Genomic DNA, 21,228 nt, shown 5'->3' on the forward strand with positions numbered 1-21,228 from the left:
CATGATACGATAACGTTCGAAGACCGAGAGGATCTACCTGTCTGATCTGTGCGAGAGAAAAAGGAATGGCTGTCACGATTGAGCGAAACCCCGAAAGTGTGCATGTACCCCAGGGGATGTAAGCAAAAGGTGGGGGCGACGATACACTGCACATATTACGATAGGAAATGGAGCAATCCATGGAAAAGGAAACGGAACGCGATGGAGGCATAGAACTGGGCAGAGCTATAAGGCAGGGCAGGACTGAACATGTTGGAATAGGATAAGGATGGAGCTAAGAGATGATTGAGATGTTGATGAAATATGATACCCCTTCATGCAACAACGCCAACGCCACCAATTGTTTCGGCTATTTGTAGATTTTCCCAGAGATCGAAACGAAAAAGTATCCTTCAAAATCACAATCACTTCACACTTCAGCTTGACATACAGCATAGTACACAGTTCTTACAACCCCTGTCATCCGACTTTACCCTTGCGAGTACCAAAAAGCTCGCTTCAGTTACTTGAACAGGTATAGCAGCACGACAGGGGCTGTAAGATCTCTGCACTGGACTGTAAATGAGCAATCATAACCTTGAGAGGAGAATCTGTATTGCATTACACATCCAAGCAAGAAACGACACTAACGTACACATCCATCTTCACACACACACGCTCAACTACACCTCCTGTCATATGCATGCATGCCATAACAACCACCCCGTCGCCTCCTGCGCCACATACTCCGCCCAGTGCAAAGTAGAAGAGCGCCCATATAGTACCACTGAGGAGTATCTTCTGTATGTAATAAGACATGAGTAGTCGCCACTTGCCATCCTACTCGAACCCAATCGAGCGGAGAAAGAAGCCTCGGGCGTAATATCCGTACATGAAGGGACGCGCTTTTTTCGCCATCTGCACAATTTTTCCTCGTGCGCAGTCGCTGGGTATAAACATCAAAAACAGAGCATTAGACAAGACTAAGCTGTTCAAGGCTTCTTCTCGCCATCCTTGCCCTGTCCTTGCTGGCCTTGCTCGCCAGATTGCTGCTCGCCGGATTGCTGGTTGGCCTCACCGGACTCCTGACGGGCGCGGTGCATCTTGTCGAAGAGAGTGAGCGATGCGCTCTGGAGGTCATCGGTCTTCTGCTTCATCTCCTCGGCGGTCACTTCGCTCTCGCCAGTCTGGGTCTTGGCGATGACCTCACGGAGTGCGGTGATCTTCTCGCGGATCTGGTCAGCCTCGGTCTTGTCGATTCTGTCCTCAAACTCCTTGAGGGCCTTCTCGGTGTCGTTGACGACGCTGTCGGCACGGTTGGCGGACTCGATAGCCTCCTTGCGGCCCTTGTCGGCGGCGGCGAACTTCTCGGCGTCGTTGACCATGTTCTGGATCTCGTCGTCGCTAAGACCAGAGCCAGATGCGATCTGGATAGATTGGTCCTTGCCGGTAGACTTGTCCTTGGCGTGTACGTGAACGATGGAGTTGGCGTCAATGTCGAAGGTGACCTCAATCTGAGGCACACCACGGTGGGCAGGTGGAATACCAACAAGCTGGAAGTTGCCGAGAAGCTTGTTGTCGCGGACAAGCTCACGCTCACCCTGGAAGACCTTGATCTCGACAGCGGACTGGAAGTCAGCGGCAGTGGAGAAGGTCTGCGACTTCTTGGTTGGGATGGTGGTGTTGCGGTTGATCAGGCGGGTGAAGACACCACCAAGGGTCTCGATACCGAGAGAAAGTGGTGTCACATCGAGGAGGAGAATGTCGGTAACCTCACCAGCGAGGACACCACCCTGGATGGCAGCACCAATGGCAACAGCCTCATCTGGGTTAACAGACTTGGCTGGGTCGCGGCCGAAAATGCCCTTGACGACTTCCATAACCTTTGGCATACGGGTCATACCACCAACGAGGATGACGTCCTGAATGTCCTTTGCCTGGAGGTTGGCGTCTTTGAGTGCCTTGCGGACAGGGTCGACAGTGCGGTCAATGAGAGGTCCGACCAGGCCCTCGAGTTGCGATCGGGTCATCTTGGTGTTAATGTGCTTTGGTCCAGAAGAGTCGGCAGTGATGAAAGGCAGGTTGATGTCGGTCTGCGATGAAGACGAAAGCTCAATCTTGGCCTTCTCGGCTGCCTCACGAATACGCTGGATGGCCATGCGGTCACTTGAGAGATCGATGCCTTGCTCCTTCTTGAATTGCTGGACGAGATGGCGGACGAGGGTAATGTCGAAATCCTCACCACCGAGGTGAGTGTCACCGTTCGTGGCCTTGACCTCGAACACACCAGCGGAGATCTCGAGAACGGAGATATCGAAGGTACCGCCACCGAGATCGTACACAGCCACGACTCTGTCGTCCTTCTCAAGACCGTAGGCGAGGGCTGCAGCGGTAGGCTCGTTGATTACACGGTGCACGGTCAGACCAGAGATCTGACCGGCATCCTTTGTAGCTTGTCTCTGCTGATCGTTGAAGTATGCTGGAACGGTGACGACGGCGTCCTTGACGTTCTTGCCCAAGAAACCCTCAGCAGTCTCCTTCATCTTTCCAAGAACGAAACCACCGATCTGCGATGGAGAGTATTTCTGGCCGTGTGCCTCCAACCACGCATCGCCGTTTGTGTGCTGGACGATCTTGTATGGGACCTGCTGGATATCGCGCTGCACCTCGGCGTCCTTGAACTTTCGTCCGATAAGACGCTTGGTGGCGAAGAGGGTGTTCTCTGGGTTGACGACTGCTTGTCGCTTCGCGGAGATACCGACGAGACGCTCGCCCTCTTTGGTGAAACCGACTACTGAAGGTGTTGTTCGTGCACCTGTTTGCCATCGTCAGCCATCTGTTTCTTCCATACAAATGTGATCGCCTCTTGCTTACCTTCCGAGTTCTCTATTATACGTGGCTGCTGGCCCTCCATGACTGCCACAGCAGAGTTGGTGGTACCCAAGTCGATACCGATGATTGGGCCCTTGACCTTCTCGCCGGATGCATTGGTGTCCTCCGCATATCCTCTTCGGAACTGCGATGTGAGAGGCGCTCGGTATGCTGATGATCGGAAGGTGGATGTGGCGCGCGGGACAGCCTGTTGATCAGGTCAGTCTTGATGCTTCTTGCTGCTCGCGTGATGGAGCTGTGGTGGTGTTTGTACTTACGTTCCGCATTAATCGTGACGAGAGCATGATGGCGGTATTAGCACACTATGATACACACAACGAAGGAAGGATGAATTGATGGGCGCAAAAGGTTGATGGAGCGCAAAGGGAGATGGAAAGTGATGAAGCGACTGACGCCGACGAACTTTTACGAGCATCGTCAAGGAGCTGCAGCGGAAACACCCGGCACGCCAGTTCTCGGCTTCGGCTTCCTTGCCACGACTTCGATGGTTCTATGAGTTTCTTTGCGCTCGCTCCGTCGCAGTCCATCACAACATCATTGCAGTACTAATGCGCCGTCGCTCTGGACACGATATACCACTGGTGCAAGCATTTGGCAACACTGATTCACAATTAGCTCAGCCGTGACAGCGACAGCGACATCACATCTGCTCACTGCCGGGAATAATGCACCGGGAACGATGCCGAAAGACCTCTGATGTTGTCTTCTGCAAGGCATATCGAACATGACCTTCGCTAAATGGCCAGGTCTCATTGTAGAAATGAGGCTGTACCAATCCGGTACTTATGCTGCATCAAACAATTGTCGTCGAACAGTACATCGAACGAGTCCTCGCCTCCAGACTGTCCTCTCTTCCAGGCCCTGTATGTTCTTGGTCCAGGGAACTGCGAGACCATCGAAATCGTCTTGCCGGCCACCCTCTGGAGTGTAAGACCTTTTAAGCAGTGTTGTCTCGCCTGCAGCAGCGTTCTGGAAGTGGAGAACGTGGAGGCGACCTTCGTCCCAAGAGATTGCAGCGATTCTCGGATCGTCAAATTTGTTGAAAGTGAGATCTTGATGATACCATTGCTGCGCATGGTAAGTTTTGAGCTTTTCATGTCGAGGAGAGAGTCACAGAGGTGGCCCGTGGTGCTCCTTGGCGGTAACGATGCTCTTGCTGCAACACAGAAGCAGGCACTCCGAGCATAACCAATACAGGTGCAATAGTCATACGGCAGCTCGCTTACTCGCCTTCGAGTGCACTTAGAAGCTCGTCCAAACTGCTTTGTGATTTATGGTGGCAACCACAGTGGCTAAGTGACTGAATGATGATATTCTGGCTACCGTGAATCCATACGACCCAACGCTGTCCTACCCCATAGTCAGATCGAGTGTATTTACCTAACACGACGCCGCCACCATGTTGTGGCACACAGCAGCTTCGAGCTCAGCTATGATGTACCGAAGCACAAGCTCAAGCTCTAGACGGTGATACCACCCGTGGCTCACAAGCCTTGCTTGTAACTATCGAGAACAACCTGTTCGCCACTCTCCCCCGCTCTTCCACGCTCCTCCTCAGGCGTAACATCCCCCAACACCTCCCAATCACGCCACTCGTTGTCTACCAACATAGCAACCCGCAAATCCCCCTCAGCCTCAATCCCAAACACAGCAGAATGGCCCTCACCCCAGCTGACAGCCTCTGGCGGACTAGCAAAGTCCGAGCCAAATTTATCCCAGGCGGTCCAATGATCCCCAGCCCAGTACTTGTGGTAGTAAGAACCGTTCGACAACCCGAAAAGATCAGTGTGACCCGCGGACCAGTGGACCGCTTTCGGAGTCTGGTCGAAACGGATGTTGTCCGTGATATTCTCCCACGGGAAGAACTGATTCGCAGGAGCGCCTCGCCAGAAGGTGTGGAAGAGGGAGCCGTCTTCGGCGAGGGCCCAGAGGTCCCAGGATCCGTCTTTCCAGGTTGAGGCCGTGAGGGAGGAGTTCTCTTTCCAGCCGCCTTCGGGCGCTTTCCAGGTGAGCTGGTCCCAAGAGCTGTATTGCTCACCATTCCAGTAAACGTGCACGATCGTGCCGTTCGAGAGTCTGCCGACGAACACATCGAAATGGCCTTCGGCGGGAGCGATGATGATAGGATCCGTCTCGAAGGTGGTGGGACTGTTCCAGGGGTCTTCCCAGCCTACCCATTTGTCTCCGTCGAAGTTGGGGTAGTAGTAGAGGTGGAGATACTTTCCCTTTGGATCTCTTGAGACGACGTCGATTGTGTATGGGCGACGACTCGCGGTGGCGGGTGCTCCTTTCAGGTAAGTATCTTCATCCAGCCCCAGATCGGTCCATCCCATCCACTCGGTCTCGCCAGGGTCCCAGTATATGTGTGACAGTATCCCATCAACCGTGGCGAATAAGTTAAGATTGTCCGGGCCCCATGAGAGGGAAGATACGTCCTCGTAGGAGGCTTCAGCGTTGATGGCAGGGCCGGCGAGGCTTTCGAGTTTGTTATGATGAGGTTCCCAGCCGCCGTGAGGTGTATAGAATTTGTGCCAGTATTCCGAGTATTCCTTTTCCAGTGGGTAGAGGCCGAAGACATCAAGGCGTTCCTCGCCCCATGATGTCGCTGTGAGAGCAAGAGCGGAACGTATGGCGGTCAAGGAGAAGATGGTGGTGGTGTATGGAGACAGCATTGTGCTAGGGAGGAAATTGAGATCGAAGTGACCTACCGAATGTTTTACCAAGGTGTACACGAAGGCTCTTTGTACTCTTCATGAGTCCTCAATGCCCGCGAGGCATTCATCCTCCGCACAGGACGCCCTGAAGCTATGGTGCTCGAGCTTATAGATCTGGTGACACGACATGATCGTGGCGTGCCTGGGCGAACCATAACCAGCAACGATTCCGAGCAAAGCGCACATTAGACCTCACCGCAGCTTTGTCGCCTGCCGTGAGCTAGCTGCAGCACCAATGCTTCGCAGTGTGGCTCCTTTGGCTTACTGCACCAACATTATTATGGGCTTCCAGATAAATCAGTACATCCCAGTTGAGTGTAGTGCACGCCCAGACTTGAGCTATAGAAGTCGAGCTGTGCTGGAGATGCTCGGGATCATTCGTCGACACTGAATGTGCTGCCAGTCTCCACTGTGAAGGCAGCCACCATAGGCACCTGTTGGACCGAGAGCTAAATGGAGTGGTTCATGAGCTATCCAACATGCAGCTTCAGACAAGGACTACGCAGGGTCACTGGACCTGGTGCGGGGAGGGTGGCCGCAGGGAACGAGGACTATCAACACCGTGAGCACGAACACGTTACGTTATGAACAGCAGCTCTGTCGGACAGAGCTTCGCCCCTCACGGTGGAAGGAATGGGATGTGGGAGGGAAGGGAAGGGAATTGGCAATCAAGCCTCACCTGCCGTGAAGCAAGATGGGCGACACCTGATTGGAAGCAAAGCTTTCCATTTGCTCTCAGAGCACGAGCTATCTGCGGCATTCGTGCAGCGACATCGTTTGGTCGAGATGCTAGTAAACGCCAGAAATGCGCGTCGTAATCGTGGTCGCGTGGTGGAGAAGCAGTCGCTTAAGTGCGTGGGTTGCGGTCGTTGAAGCGGCGAGGACGCTCTGCAACCTGCTGCTGCTGGACTGCCACGACGTTGACTGGGATGCTGTCGAACTGTGGGGATTATTAGCCATTGACCTCGGATCGCATGTTTTGTGGTTGTGTGCACTTACGCCAAGCGACTTGAGAAGGTCCTTGGTCTCCTGGTCGACGTCGAGCTGGCCGCTCTCGCTGTTCTGGGTGAAGTCGAGAGCGGACACCTCTGGAACGTACTGATCCTTCCTCTCACGCTCCTCTTCTTGCAGCTTGAAGGAGATACCGCGGACTGGGCCTCGCTGGATACGCTTCATCAAGTGTGTGGTGTAGCCGGCAATCTGTACACAACCCGTCAGTATCCTGTCCTCCTCTGTCCTCTTTGTTGTGTGTGCCCACCTTGTTGCGCAGACGCTTGCTGGCGATAACGGCGATCTCATCGCAGATACGCTTGTTGGTCTCGAAGTCGAGGGTGAGCTTTGGGTAGTATCGCTCAATGATGACCTTGGCGGACTTCTTCACGGTCTTGGTACGAACGCGACCCATTTTGGCGGTGTTTCTGGTTGTCGAGGAGGGAGTTGGCGGAGAAAAGACTTGTCGTGTTGCTGAAGCAGCAAATGCGTTCGAACAATCTGAGATTGGAAGAATGGGAAGGTGCGAGCGGCCCGCATATGCTTGGCACCGAAGTTATTCCGGCCCGAGGCAGAAACTCGACCACTTCCGCGATCACCAACAACACTGCTCCATCATGACAATGCTCTGAACACCCCGATATGCGAGCGATAGACCTTTTCATGCTCAAGAAATGAGCATTCCTGCAGGAGCGCCGCCAACATCGCCTCACCAGGTTGTCCCCACATCGTGACTATCTTAAGCGCTCCCAGCGGCACAGCCAGCGGTTACACAGAAGAGACCACTCACACGCATACCAGAACCTCTATTTCCATGCGTGTAAGCGGCAAAGCAGCGCCAAACGTTTCACATGCTCCTCGAAGGTCAATGATAAAGCAGTCTGAATGGTAAGCCACTTTCCAATCACAATCCTATCCATTCTCTCCTGCCGTGCACGACTCTCCGGCTTCCTTCCTGTCCATACCATTCCTTCTCTTCATACAATTGGCTGGCCCAACTATGATACCAACATGCTCTTCAAATACATCCTCTACACTTTTCTCTCGGCAAGTTCAGCAGTAGCCAGCCTGGCGCTCGGCACCTTCAACGATGGCGTACAACAAGTACCGATTGGCGACGAGCTTGACGAACGGGAGACCCTTACTTTCACTTTCACAACCACAAGGACAAGATTAGAGTTTGAGTCCCATACCAAGACAAGAACAAGAGAATATGTTGCCACTGCAACGGTGGAACCCACGGCGAAAGCACAACCTACTCCTGCTATGAGAAACTTTCCCCTGGCTGCGAAGATGCTGCAGGCAAAGGAGAGACAGAATACGTGTGATGAGACGGCCTGTGCGGTGTGCATGTGGTACTTTCAGTGTGGAAGGGGTACTCCTGAATGGTATGTGATCATGTCTGGTCATCTTTGATAAGCACTGATGTGTTGCTCAGTTTTCAATGCGACACCAAGCCGTACTGCGAATGTGGCGAGCCCTGAGATATCGGTCATAGTGCAAATATTGCATGTCGCGCATACTTATACACCACAAGAACAAGGGATGGCTCAATATCGCTTGCCATCATGGTGCTTCTGCTTCCTTCGCCTTTTAACTGATCCCGCAGACGAAGTAGAAGTTCGCTTCTTTGTCGCTGGTCTGTCGGCTGTAGCGTTCTGGGCATCATCGCCGGGTTTTGACTGTATGTTCGGGTCGCGCATGGCCAGCGGCTGGCTTCCTTCAACTTCTGACATCGTCAGACTGCCTATCGACTCTGTATCCGGACGTCTCTCTGGCGCCGTCAGGACAATTACCTGTGGAATTAGTTGGGACGAGATGATTCTTTCAGGCGTGTTAGTGGCACTTACCAGTCGCCTCCATATTTGTGTTATGTTTTGAATGGCAGCTTCCCACCTGGTGCACTCGCGCCCATCTCCATCACGCCCTCTCCAATCGGGATTATCTCTCTCCCACGCACGCAGAGCTCGACCCTTGCGCGAGTGGTCTTCATTACCCGAATCCGAGTCGTCAGTCTCTTCCTCTCCTTCCGATTCGAACTCACCATCGTTATCTTCAGCCAGGCCGGCGAAAAATTCGCTGTCGATAAAGTCATCGAGACCCATCTCGAAGCCCGCACCAATCTGCTTGCCCTCGGTAGTGGCAAAGTCCACGAGCACTATTTTCTCTTCACCGTTGGCCTCGAAGTTGCCATAGTCGCCGTGACGATCTATACGTCTTCGACCAAACTTCTGCAATTCTATAACGCCAAGGTTAAGCGTGACATTCAGCTGCAAGCACAGCTTCTGCAACTCGCCCAGCAGGAACCGCTCCCCAGCAGGTAGCTTACCAGGTTCCGGAACGACCTTGCTGCTGTAGTATCCCAAGGTGTGGATGAGCGTTCGAGACATGGTTTCACTGTCTCGCTGCTGCTCCACCCACTTCGTCAAGCAACTCTTCAATCGTGCCTGTTCCTTGGCAGCAATTGGGGCTTGGCGACTGGGTTGCGGCACATCGACATCTACATCGTAGATGAGAGAGCAGTAGAAGCCGCTTTTGACCGACTGTAGTTCACGAAGCACTCCAGGTCGCACTAGTTGGAAGTGGACAATGAACTCGGGCTTCGGATTGGTCGCCTTCCAGGCCCATCCTTCGTGGACACTTTGCCGTATACCTGCTGCCCTTTGACATGGTATGTCAACAATAAGCGTGAAGTTCGAAACAGGACAGGTCGTGATGAATGATTTCGAGACCACCTCTAACCCTCGGAGCTTGACAGATCGCAGTACGCTCTGCCCCAGGTTCATCGCCGAGAGCATGTCGGCGGTGACTTTCTGAAGCCTGGTATCCCAGGCCGGGCTGTGGATCTTGAGTAGCTCTAGATCGATCTGCACGGCTTCACCTCCAGCACTGTCGGCCACAGGTTTTCCTTTCTTGCTGATGCAACGGGCTTCCCTGACAGAGATGGGACTGCTGATGATGCCCAGCCCACGTATCTCTATTATAGGATTGGGTAAGTCGGTCATATTCCATGCTATCACGGGCTCAATCCATGTCGGCACACGCTCGAGTTCTTTCTCGAGTTGGAACTTGAAACTGGCCATGCAAAAGTTGCTCAGCGCGTTGGCGTAGCCATCTTGTTTCGTGCTGTTCGTGGATTGGGCTACCGACAATGCCTCGATCCTCGATTCGATCAGCCTCCACAAGCTGCGTGGCGATATGTGCTTCGAATCTACGCCGTCTTTCGATTGTACCACATAGTGAGGATTCTTGTCGCGCCAATGGGTCACCTGCCTGCCATGCTTGTTTACTAGCTCTCTCAATTCGTCTGCACGATGATCTTCGAAGTCGCCTGAGATTTCTACCGTGGTGTTCGCCAACGCTTGCGTATGCAATGACATGCTGAACGTAAGGCGAGCAGCTTGTTGGAAGTTGTTGTGGACAAGATGAGTGCTGGAAGTCGCGCTGAACGCGCCGACAGACTTTGAGAAGGACCGCGCTATCAGGTGACGCTGTGACCAGGATCTTGCGTACCATTTCGCACAGATGGAAGGGTATAATACACTATTTGAACATCTGTCCAGCTCTTGATGGTCCAACCTATGATAAAGTAACGTGTACACAGTAGATGCTGCCCTTGTCCGCATCAACACCTCCATTAAGGTAGCTTGCGCCGTTGAACTCCTCCTTGGCGGTCTCGATCCAGTATTTGCAGAAGTCTTGTGCTAGGTCATCGCTGGTGATCTGTTCCAAGCTCTGTTAGCTGTTGATCACGTATGGCACCGACATCTTCCTCTTGACTTACAGCACATGAGCACTTGCCCTCCTCGCAGTGAGCATCGCCGAATCTCCTCATCGCCTCGGCCTGGACAGCCTCATTTGGTGTAACGTTCACACCCTTAGCTCTGATGGCTGGAGCAGAGCAAGGCTCCTTGCAAGCATCATCCGAGGTGCACTGTGTCGAAATAATGTATCAGCTTCCTGTCTGACTGCCAGTGACATGAGATGTCCGTACCGTTCCTCCCGGCTGCTGGCGCACGAAGAGACCGCTGGCGAGAGCACCACCAGCGAAAAAGACTTGAGCGAAAAGGCGTGCTGAAACCATGTTGACTGATCAATGTGGGTACGGGAGTACCTGTTTGCAGGATCACCTTTCCACGAGCAGAGAGCACCAGGCTATCTATACCAGTTCATCTTTCCCACCGCCGTTCAATCGACTTCGAAGCCATCGCCGAGATTGTTCAGGCTCATCAAGGATGTTGTTTCGTTAGGCCTTTGAGATGCCTCTCTGAAGTCGAGCTGTGCTGGTGCCTGAATCGGAAGAACTGGAAGGCTCAATGGCCCTGGCAAAGCCACGAGCGGACTTCGGATAGTGCGTACACCTATAAGACCTAGTGGCGTATGTGGTATAGACGCTCTCTGTATAGACTTGGCCAGAAGAAATTTGAGACATTGGGACTGGCCAAGTCGCGTGCACTTGCGTTGGCATCTTGCTCAAGCGGCCTTTGCAGTACCAAGAACAAGGTAGAGTCTTGCTGTTGCACAAAGGCTGTGACCTACTGTGGAGCATGCCGAGCATCTTTCGGTGCAAGGCCGCGCATGATAAGATGACCTTCGTGGCACCACGGAGCGAGCCCCTTCGGTACCTGTGCCGACTGTTCTCTTCGCTTGCTGGCGACGCAGTTCTCCCCGACGCAACCACCCAAGACCCAGACTCTTGTCACAATGCATGCCAACAGGAACGTGATGATTCTCGCAGTGTTTGCAAATGGTGTCGAGGCAGGGCTAGGAGAAGGTTCTCGATTGATGTCGGTGACGTCGCAATGGTTCGATCATGCGGCGTGGAGTAAGAGAACCGAAACATCGCGGCGGGAGCGGTGCGTACCGAAGCATGATGATGTGGACGTTGGCCATTGCGCACAAATGTCTTACAGTAGTAACAGTACGTTGAACCACATCCTGATTATGTGAACGTGCATCAGCGGGACCAAACACGAAGCATCGACCGACGTTCGCCAGCACGTGATACCGCGTTTTTGCCAGTTCACTTCCCCGTCAAAATCTTCATGTTTTCGTCGCTCATCCTCCAAGATCGTCGATGCAGCCTACCGTGGCACTTATGACTCCAGCCTGACCACATTGTTGCATTGTGTGAGTCGTGCTCGAGCTCGAGAAGGTGGTGGGGCGTGCAGAAAGTGCCATCAATGAGATGCACGCTGGACTTGCATGGCTAGGACTCGCACCCAAAACGGCCAGACCGGCCAAAATTTTCCAGTCTTGTACGCGGATCGCTGACTTTAAAGTGCCTCTCGGCCATCCAGTCAGACAAGCTTCCCCCATGGCAAGCTCATCGCAGAATGTATCCGTGTCAATCCAGAGCAATGGCGACGACAGGACGTACGAGGTGCGGAACAGTGGAAGTCGATCATGACCCTGGCTAAGTATGACAGCAAGCAATGGCAATACTGGAGAGCCGTCGACGGACTAACAGACCCTTGACGTCTGCTGATAGTGCACCAAAGAATCGCGGCGTGCCCAGCAAGGTCGGCATGGCAGAATGGCTCAGTGCATTGGGACATACAGTATGAGATTGTTTTTGAGTACTATGGCTGGCGCTGACCCGCATTCTAGGAAGCCGATGTGAATGCTCTCAGCATAATCCATGTGGCCGGTACAAAGGGCAAAGGAAGCACCTGTTCGTTCATCGAGTCCATGCTGAGAGCACATGCATCGCGCACCTCTTTTCCCAGGAACATTGGACTTTACACGTCGCCACACCTCATCTACCCCGAGGAACGGATCAGGATTGGTTTCCAGCCTCTGTCCCGGGATCTCCTAGCCAAATACTTCTTCGAGGTCTACGACTTACTACCGCAGCTGGCTACGGAGCTGGACATTTCCAAATCACCAATAGAGCGTGGGCCACGGTACTTGCAACTGTGGGCCTTACTTGCGTTTCATGTGTTCATACGTGAAGGCGTAGATGCCACTATAGTAGAGACCCACAGCGGAGGCGAGCACGATGCTACAAATGTGGTGTCGAAGCCTGTCGTGACAGCGGTAACCTCACTAGGCATGGATCATATTGACATGCTAGGTCCGACGTTCGAGGACATTGCATGGCACAAGGCTGGCATCTACAAAAAAGGCGCGGTCGCTCTGTCCACTACTCAAGCACCTTCAGCCCTTGATGTTCTCCAGCAGCGGTCGAAACAGGTCGAAGCATCCCTAATCGTGGTAGATCAAGATTCACGGTTACCAGCTAAAGCTTCGCAGCTCAACCCGTCTGTGCAGCGTAAGAATGCGAGCTTGGCGGCTGCGGTTGCTCAAGCGTTCCTTGAAAGAACTGCACCTGCTGGCCAAGGTGAGCTCACCGTGGAAGACGTCAGGATGGGAGTCGAGCAATGGAGCTGGCCGGGAAGATACCAAACTGTTACTCGCGGACAACATACCTGGTTCCTCGATGCGGCACACAACGAAATGAGCATCGCATTAGCTGCTCAATGGTTCGAAGAAACCAGTTTGGACTTCGCTGGACCGGAGAGAGGTGTGAGTCGTACTGTCGTCTTCAGTCACATCAATGAGCTCCGAGATGCAGATGCCTTGCTCGAACAATTAGCAGCGGCGCTCAAAGCCTGTAGCGTGGACGTGCAACATGTTGTCTTCACCACCTATGCCGACGCTGTCGAGTCCGCAAGCAAGGTATCGGAGAGCTCGCTATACTTCGAGACCATTTGGCGAAGGTATCTACCGAACACCTTAGTCACGCACGAACCGACCATCACGGGTGCGGTTAACCGTGTGAAGACATTCGCGGCAGAAGATCGTGTAGCACACACGCTGGTCACTGGAAGTCAGTCTCTGGTCGGTCCAGTCTTGCGTCTTCTGCAGCACGACCATGCGGTGCGAAGTGCTACCGATTGACGCTGTGAGCCTCAGGCAGGCTGCGCCCAACTACAATGAGCGAGCGTCTGCGGGCAAGGCACTGAATCATTATGTCGGTACGGTGCCGTTTGGTGAGGTCTCGTCGAGCCTCGCGACAGATGTACGAGCGTACACTGACAGACCTCAACATGGACGCTGTGGTGCCCGGCACTCGTCTTGGTCAGCTGCGATACATCTTCGCATTCCAGGAGCTCTCAAGATGGTCCCATGTCACCGAAAGCAAAGCGAGTTTATACTGACGTCGCCGAGGGCCGGCTAGTTGTCCCTCGGGACGATATCGAAGGCATCATCACAGTAGGACTGCTGCTAACGCTCTGAGCACTTCGTGAATACCAAGTGTAGCTCGAACATCAGCACGTTGTACGACAACCTCGTCGACTGCGAAGCTCCCGAAGCGGGCACATACGAATGCTGCAACATGGCGTCTGGACGAATTCGACGCTTGGATTGGCTGCGAGAGCATAAGAAATTCGCTGGAACAATTCATGCCGAGTGCCGAGGCTACATCGTCTCGGTTGTGTACTAGCAAGAGCAGCAACTACCACACTGTACGCCGTGGCTCGACATACCGCAGCATTCTGTTCACCTTCCCACTTCAGTCGCTGCACCGAGCCTCAGCAAGGGTCCACGCAGCACAATCGTGACAATCTCACTAGCGCATCGCAGACCGTCCGTGCTTGGTGCGGGCTGGGCCGCACGGCTCTGCTACACTTGAATTCAAGCAAGTCTTTCTCGGCCAACTCGAGCCACTGACCTCACCAACAAGCACGCACAAGACCCCACCTTAGCCTGCATAAGCTCCGCCGAGCACAATGTGTGCGCGATAAGGGCTGTTCGATTGGCTCGTTCCTGCTTTTGTGCTGCGACTGTGCCTCCAAGCGGTGTCGCGACGACTGTGGTGCCACGTTCTAAAGCAGATGTGCAGACGAGTCGTAGATAAAGTATAGACGTCTCCATCGTGTAGCGAGACTCAGCTTCGTTATTACTTTTGTGTTCTCCGATCCCGCAGAATAGGGTACCGATTCGTGGACTGGACGTCGCCAACAACGATCCGAGCACGCAGCAGACCGCTCTCCGCGATGTTGTTCAGACTCATCGCGGCGGCAGCACTCTACGCTGGCCTGAGCACAGGATGTGAGGACCATGACTGGACCACACCGGTCATGGGAGGCTACCTCATTCACAATCTCATGGCCAGAACGCAGCCCGGAGCTTTGGAGACCTTGCCACAGCAGATCAAGGACCTTCACTGGGGCCAGATCAACTTCCTCTCCACGACGGATACCCATGGTATGTACTGAAGGATAGGAGGCATCGTTTGTCTCAGACATGCCTGGCGCCACCTGCTGAGACATAGCCACGGCGTACTTGAGTACAGCTAACATTTTTTCTCTTTGGCAGGATGGTTGGCAGGTCATTTGTTGGACGAGAACTACAGTGCCGACTATGGCGATTTTGCCGACTTCGTTAGCAAGATGAAGGCAAAAGCCGATGTCCTGGGAGTAGACCTTCTTCTTGTAGACTCTGGTGATTTGCACGATGGCACTGGCTTTGGTGATGTGGTAAGGACAGGTCTTATTTCTGCGTCATCGAGCAGCAAAGCTGACAACCAGACAGACTACGCCCAATGGCAAATTCACCCTGCCAATCTTCAAGCGACTGCCATATGATCTACTATCTATCGGCAACCACGAACTGTACACCACTCAAATCGCAAATGATACATATCACAACTTTGCGCCGAACTGGGGAGGCCGCTATGTGACCAGCAACGTCGACATCTACGATGGCGGTGTACAGAAGCCGTTCTCCGAACGATATGCCTATTTCGAGACGAAGATGGGAATCCGCATCATGTCTTTCGCGTTCATATTCAACTTCACTGGCAACAGCAACGCCTCCGTGGTCACTCCAGTCGGCACCGCAGTGCAGCAGTCTTGGTTCACCGAGCAGGTCCAGAGGAAAGATATCGACCTCTTTCTAGTCTCTGGCCACATCACCCTTCGTGACTCTGCCGAGTGGAACCTCATCTACAATGCTATCCGCACCTATCAGCCAAATACTCCCATCCAAATCTTCGGTGGTCATCGCCACATTCGTGATGCCGTTGCGTGGGATGCCGCGGCTATGGGCGCGGCAGCTGGACGATATTGCGAGACTGTAGGCTGGACGTCGATAGATGGCCTGCCATCCAATGTGACTAAAGCAAAGTCCCCGATGGGAGCAGGCGATATCAAGATCACTGCCAGCAAAGCCACGAACTCCACCGGAGGTGTCAGGATTAATGCCACCAGACTTGCATCGTCAAGCCTAACCTACAGCCGCCAATTCCTGGACTTCAACAGGCCAACCTTCGAAAAGCACACCGCATCCCTCAACCAAGGCCTCGACACACCCTACGGCACAGGAATCACGGCAGACATCACCAAGAACATCTCCTCCCTACCACAACTCACACACCTCATCGGCTGCGCCCCAGACAACTACTACCTCAACTATGTGCCCGTAACCTCCTCCAACAACCTCTTCAACTACCTCACCACCAAAATCTTCCCCGCCGTAGTCTACGCCCAAGACCGCAACGACACGCCCCGCATCATCATGACCAACACCGGCGGCTTCCGCTACGACCTCCTCAAGGGTCGCTTCACAGTCGATAACGCCTACCAGGCAAACCCATACACGAACGGCTGGCAGTATATGACCGCACCCTGGTCCGTAGCGAAGGATATCCTCGCAAACATGCAGACCGACACAGTCTATAAGCGTCAGGAACTGCCCGAGACGACGTACGATAATGCCACTGGCTTGTATGAAACTGCTGGCTATGTCACGAAGGATGACTTTGGGACTGAGGGTGATAACACTATCCACTACAACCAGGGGTACTACAGCGCGCCGCACTATGTCGCTGCCAACGTGTCGACTGCGAATATTACAGATGACTCGACCTTGGTGGACGTCTATGTCACGACCTTCTTCGCTGCTGCGGCGGCGAAGTACTTACAGGGCAACACCACGAATTGGGTAAATGTGACAAACAGCACTGGCGGCGTCTTCACGAGTTATGCGACGATTCCAAAGTATGCTGAGTTGTATTGGAGCAAGGACTGTTGATTGTGGACCCATACTCTAGCATCCAATGCACATTACATATACATCTACGTAGCATCTCGAGACAACGGCATCGGTACCATATCTTCTTGTACATCATACGTCGTCGAAATAAACATCTATCCATCCTGCACCTTGATGGACGACAACACCAGCGGCGAAACCCAGCCTGAGCTCCACCTGGCACGGCTTCACACTAACTGACCACCGTTTGCACCCTAAGCCGGCATGAACTGCCCACAATCCCTCACCGCACGAATTCGAGTCGGAGAGCGAGTCTGCAGACTCCAGTCGTCCGTTCTCCATAAGGTCAGGCAGCAAGACACGCCAAAATTGCCACAGGAACGACCATGTCATCACCCTGTCGAACCCGATCGACTTGAATGCCACGAAGAATCTGCTGCTAAATGCACGCCCAAGCGGCCACGATCAAACATTCCTCAATTCACTACAAACCACCTCCCCCAGCTACACAAACACAACACCAACCAGCCAGTGGTATACCAACTCCAACCCCCTCAAATCCTAAAAATGAATCATCAACATCCCACGCCAAAGAACGCCCAGCACGAACCAAGTCAAGTCAAAACAATTCAAGAGACAAATACTTTCGGCACTCATCTACCAATCATCATCCCTCTTATCATTGTTCATAGCCTGCTGCCGTGCCTTCAACGCAGCAGCCAAACCACCCGCCAACCCGGCACCACCACCTCCACCTTGCGGTGTCGCCGCGCCGCTGTTCCCCCCTGACGCACCTCCATTCGTGCCATATCCACTATCTCGCGGTGTTTGTGGTGCTGGCGCTGGTTTCCTTCCGGCGGGCCGTTTCGTTGGTGGCGCCGGTGGGACTTTCTTGCCTGCGCCGACCACGCCGTTGGTGATGCCGCCATTGGACAGCGGTGGGCCGGGGGGCGGTGGTCGGCTCTGTGTTGGCGGGGGTAGTGGGGGTGCTTGTTTGACTTCTTCGAGGTATGCGGCGGGTGTCCAGCCTGAGCCGGAGCTGTCTAGTCTACGGGCGAGCCACCAGCCTAAGGAAGAGTCAGTAATTGAGTACAGGAACGTGCTGTGAGATGACTTACCGTTGCCCTCCTTCTGTGTCACCACAATGATCTCACCTGCCTTCAGACTCATCTCACCGTTGGTCTGGCCCTGGAAGTCATACAAGGCCTTGAACTGATCCTTCGGCGCCGCAGCAGCAGCCGGCGGCGGAGGTGGCGGGGGTGGCACGCGCGCTGACGAGGCCGACTCATTGCGCGAATGACCATTGGGAATAGCTGCAACAGGCTGTGGGACAGCGCGAGGTTGCGGTGTCGCTACTGGCTGGAACGCAATAGGCTGAGGCACCACACGTTCGGCGGGTCGTGCATTTGCTCCAGGGAGTGGCTGCGCTTGAGGCACTGGTCGGCCAGACCTTTGCGCCGCTTGTTGAGATAGCTTGCCGCCAGTGCTCTTCTTGAGGAGCTTGCCGCTCGTGATGGCCTTTCCTGGCACGCTTCTGCCCTTGGGTGTTGGCTTGCTGACAGAGTTCGGCGGCTCACCTGGCCCGGTATGGATCGTTCCACTCTTGTATAGATCGTCTCTCGGTACTTGTGGATCCTTGACAACTTTGATGGTGGCTGGCTTTCCAGGCTTCTTGTTGTACTGTATGGTTTCGGCGAGCTGGATTTGTGTGGCGCCTCTCGTTACCTGCTTCAGCTGAGTGAAGAACTCGGTTTTGAAGACACAATTGAGAAGAGGATCTGGTTCCTGGGGGCTTCCTACCCCAAGCGCAAACCAGTCATCCTTGAGCGTGCTCGTGCTGACGAATTTAATAGCTCCCACAGGTATCGTCCGCTCGGCCACGATCTGCAGTTGCTTGTTGACGAGTGCTTGCTTGACAATGTAGACTGCTCGATTGGTGAGTACCAGGAATCGTGACTCAGGCTTGCTTGATCGTCCGAGCTTGACGACGAGAAGTTCTGCTCGACACGAGAAGTATGTCTTCTCGCCACTGCCGATTCCAGCATTACTGCGAATGAGCGAGCCAGTGCCTCCTTGGTTGTCGATGCCAAGGTAGTCACCCATAAAACGTCTGTAGCCGACCAAGGAGTACCGCCTGCGTTCTTTGCGGCCTTGCAATGTTCTGTGACCTTCGTCCCTAAGCTCGATGAACTCCCTGCCGCCCGTCTTCTTTCGCCAGAAGCGTTGAATCCTGGTTGCGACTTCCGCACGGTAGCGCAAGTAGTTTCTCCAAGCTCGCTGAATTCGGATAGCCATGTTGTGCCAGTATCGATCTCTCATCGTTTCCAATGCGAAAAGCGTTTCTGGCGTTTTGATGAATGCCTTCGAGACACCCATCTGCCATTCTTCGGCAGGGATTGAGGTGTCCTTGAGAATCTGCTTGACACCAGACTTGGCATCGCCTGTCCAGGTATACTCACCAGCGTAGCTACATTTTGGCGAAAGCAAATAGAAGCGCTCGACGAACTTCTCAAACGTTTGTCGATAGGCGAAACCCGCTCTTCGAATTCGAACGTTCTCTTGCAGACCAAGGTACTTGATTTGATGCAGCACGTTTGGCGAGTTGTATTCGGTCGGGCTCTTGTTCTCGTTCGGCTTAATCGTTCGGATGTAGCTGGGCGTGCACTTCATGAGAGTAGCAACGAGATCGTTAGCAGACGCCTTGATCTTATCACCGGCCGTTGGTGGCCTTCTCCTGTTGTCCTGGTCCACCTCGTGCGGGAATATGGTGTGCACAAAGTTGTTCCCACTTTGTCCAACCAGGTTCAACAAGTCCTTCAGCAGCTGGTCTTTGTTCTTGTCCGTCATTCCTTCCACGGCGTAGCTCACATCACCGGCGTAGTGCTTGATGACGAACTGACCTTGCCTTGGCGCGAAGTTGGGGTTGCCCGACAAAGCGTTCAACCTTTGCACGAAAGTGCCGTCTGCAGCTGTGGGATCCGCGTGCGCCGTCGCGCAGGCATCGTTCAAGGCTGCAAAGACACCCGGCGGCCTCTTCTCCTCAATAAGCTCGCACACCACCTTGTTGTCGAAGTACTTGATCGGCGTCCACTGAATTTGTTCCCTTGCATACTCTTCTTGTTCTGTCTTCAACGTCAACTGAATGAAGATCTGCTGTAACTTCTCGTTCACGTAATTGATGCAAAGCTGCTCAAAAGAGTTCTTCTCGAAAATCTCGAAGCCGTAGATATCCAGGATTCCCACGCTGTGTGACATGGCGCCTCGAGCTTTCAAAGCCTGGTTCACGCGCTGCACGATCCAGTCGAACATGTTTGTGTATATGGCCTTGCTTAGGGCATCCCTGACTGCGGTCGCTTGTGCAACGTTCATCGGCGAGTCGTAGACCGAGCCTCTTCGCCCACCTCTGCTCGTCTCGATGATTCTCGTTGTGAAAGCCTTGTTGACATGTGCGTTATCCACTTCCAGCAAGTATGCCACGAAATCGATCACCGACTGGTCGCGCACTGCTGCATTGCCTTGATCGTCCTCCTGGAACGAAACATTACCGATCCACAGGATCGCAGCTAGCATCCGGAAGATATCGTCCTGTTCCGCCTTTGTCATGCCGATGACCTTCATGGCATCGGTCGTGTCCTTTAGATCTGCCACATCATCGATGCCTGGAACATCATAACACTTGCTCTTTGCGGTGTAGGAATATGTCGTCGGTTGCTGCACTCCGAAATTTGTCCTGTGCTCTTGACTCGCTGCTTTCGTAAACTGGTAAAAGATGTGGAAGTTCCTCTCGTCTTTGATCTGCCCAACGACTCTGCTCTTTTCTAGTAGGTAGTTGTTAATGTTCGCTCCGACCGGCTCGCCCTGCGCGTTGAACTGAATCTCGAGGTACTTTCCGAATCGTGAAGAATTGTTGTTGCGCAGCGTCTTTGCGTTACCAAAGGACTCGAGGAGGGGGTTCGTGGCCAGCACCATGTCCTTGATCTCCTGAATCGACGAGTTGCTGCCTCCTGAAACGTTTGCAATGTACTGCATGATCCGCTTGGCTGCCTCCGTCTTTCCAGCTCCGGACTCTCCGGAAATGATGACACACTGGTTCTCGTTATATGCCTTCATGTTGTAGTATGCGCTCTCGGCGATCGCAAAGACATGAGGCGGCATCTCCAGCCTGTTCTTCCCCTGGTAGCTCGAGAGCACCTGATCTGTATAGATACCCAGGTCTCTGAAAGGGTTGACAGACACCAGCACGTGTCCGATGTAGGTGTATATCTCGGCATTCTCGAATCGCTGCTTCAGGTTGTCGTTGATGGCCTCATTGCTAATCTTGCTTATCAGCGTCAAGTCTGAGACTCCGGCCTCCTTCTTCTTGTTCGTCTCGTAGGCAGCCTTTCGGATCTGTGGTTGACCGCCAGCTTGCGGTTGCGCCTGCGCTGCATCCTTCTTGCGCCCAGCGCGTTTTGTGACGGGCTATAGCACTGTTAGCAAATACCACATCGCTCTCACCATGACCCCCTTGCGCACCATGTTCGCGGGACAGATGTGTTTCGGGGAGCCCTTCTACTGGGCAAGCTGTTCCACCAGCACCAGTCTACGAGGCTGAGTCTGGTCACCCGTCGTGGAGGCAAGAATGCGCTATGAGAACAAACAAACGCTTCCC

At 53.6% G+C, this 21,228-nt stretch overlaps 8 protein-coding genes across 8 annotated transcripts; 3 read left to right on the plus strand and 5 right to left on the minus strand.

Annotated features, from left to right (window-relative positions):
- Nucleotides 1–971: 971 nt before the first annotated feature.
- Nucleotides 972–3,155, minus strand: CLAFUR5_07941 (Iron-sulfur cluster biogenesis chaperone, mitochondrial; the record flags this gene model as incomplete). Its single annotated transcript, XM_047907089.1, has 3 exons — nucleotides 972–2,794; nucleotides 2,854–3,058; nucleotides 3,129–3,155. The coding sequence occupies 3 exons, from the start codon at nucleotides 3,153–3,155 to the stop codon at nucleotides 972–974; spliced, it is 2,055 nt and encodes a 684-aa protein (XP_047759296.1).
- Nucleotides 3,156–4,355: 1,200 nt separating this feature from the next.
- CLAFUR5_07942 (uncharacterized protein) lies at nucleotides 4,356–5,543 on the minus strand (the record flags this gene model as incomplete). Its single annotated transcript, XM_047907090.1, has 1 exon — nucleotides 4,356–5,543. One exon carries the CDS (start codon nucleotides 5,541–5,543, stop codon nucleotides 4,356–4,358), a length of 1,188 nt encoding a protein of 395 aa, XP_047759279.1.
- An 889-nt stretch (nucleotides 5,544–6,432) lies between these two features.
- CLAFUR5_07943 (40S ribosomal protein S17) lies at nucleotides 6,433–6,990 on the minus strand (the record flags this gene model as incomplete). The annotated part of the gene is made up of 3 exons (XM_047907091.1): nucleotides 6,433–6,525; nucleotides 6,585–6,785; nucleotides 6,844–6,990. The coding sequence occupies 3 exons, from the start codon at nucleotides 6,988–6,990 to the stop codon at nucleotides 6,433–6,435; spliced, it is 441 nt and encodes a 146-aa protein (XP_047759393.1).
- Nucleotides 6,991–7,586: 596 nt separating this feature from the next.
- CLAFUR5_07944 (uncharacterized protein) lies at nucleotides 7,587–8,059 on the plus strand (the record flags this gene model as incomplete). Its single annotated transcript, XM_047907092.1, has 2 exons — nucleotides 7,587–7,963; nucleotides 8,014–8,059. The coding sequence occupies 2 exons, from the start codon at nucleotides 7,587–7,589 to the stop codon at nucleotides 8,057–8,059; spliced, it is 423 nt and encodes a 140-aa protein (XP_047759391.1).
- A 66-nt stretch (nucleotides 8,060–8,125) lies between these two features.
- Nucleotides 8,126–10,213, minus strand: CLAFUR5_07945 (uncharacterized protein; the record flags this gene model as incomplete). The annotated part of the gene is made up of 2 exons (XM_047907093.1): nucleotides 8,126–8,371; nucleotides 8,426–10,213. 2 exons carry the CDS (start codon nucleotides 10,211–10,213, stop codon nucleotides 8,126–8,128), a joined length of 2,034 nt encoding a protein of 677 aa, XP_047759392.1.
- A 1,550-nt stretch (nucleotides 10,214–11,763) lies between these two features.
- Nucleotides 11,764–13,478, plus strand: CLAFUR5_07946 (Folylpolyglutamate synthase; the record flags this gene model as incomplete). The annotated part of the gene is made up of 3 exons (XM_047907094.1): nucleotides 11,764–11,958; nucleotides 12,005–12,136; nucleotides 12,186–13,478. 3 exons carry the CDS (start codon nucleotides 11,764–11,766, stop codon nucleotides 13,476–13,478), a joined length of 1,620 nt encoding a protein of 539 aa, XP_047759208.1.
- A 1,100-nt stretch (nucleotides 13,479–14,578) lies between these two features.
- On the plus strand, nucleotides 14,579–16,616 carry CLAFUR5_07947 (uncharacterized protein; the record flags this gene model as incomplete). Its single annotated transcript, XM_047907095.1, has 3 exons — nucleotides 14,579–14,789; nucleotides 14,901–15,061; nucleotides 15,117–16,616. 3 exons carry the CDS (start codon nucleotides 14,579–14,581, stop codon nucleotides 16,614–16,616), a joined length of 1,872 nt encoding a protein of 623 aa, XP_047759264.1.
- Nucleotides 16,617–17,234: 618 nt separating this feature from the next.
- CLAFUR5_07948 (Myosin-1) lies at nucleotides 17,235–21,095 on the minus strand (the record flags this gene model as incomplete). Its single annotated transcript, XM_047907096.1, has 3 exons — nucleotides 17,235–17,644; nucleotides 17,696–21,038; nucleotides 21,093–21,095. 3 exons carry the CDS (start codon nucleotides 21,093–21,095, stop codon nucleotides 17,235–17,237), a joined length of 3,756 nt encoding a protein of 1,251 aa, XP_047759599.1.
- Nucleotides 21,096–21,228: the final 133 nt, after the last annotated feature.

Source organism: Fulvia fulva, chromosome 3 (assembly GCF_020509005.1).
Source record: "Fulvia fulva chromosome 3, complete sequence".
NCBI lineage: Eukaryota > Fungi > Ascomycota > Dothideomycetes > Mycosphaerellales > Mycosphaerellaceae > Fulvia > Fulvia fulva.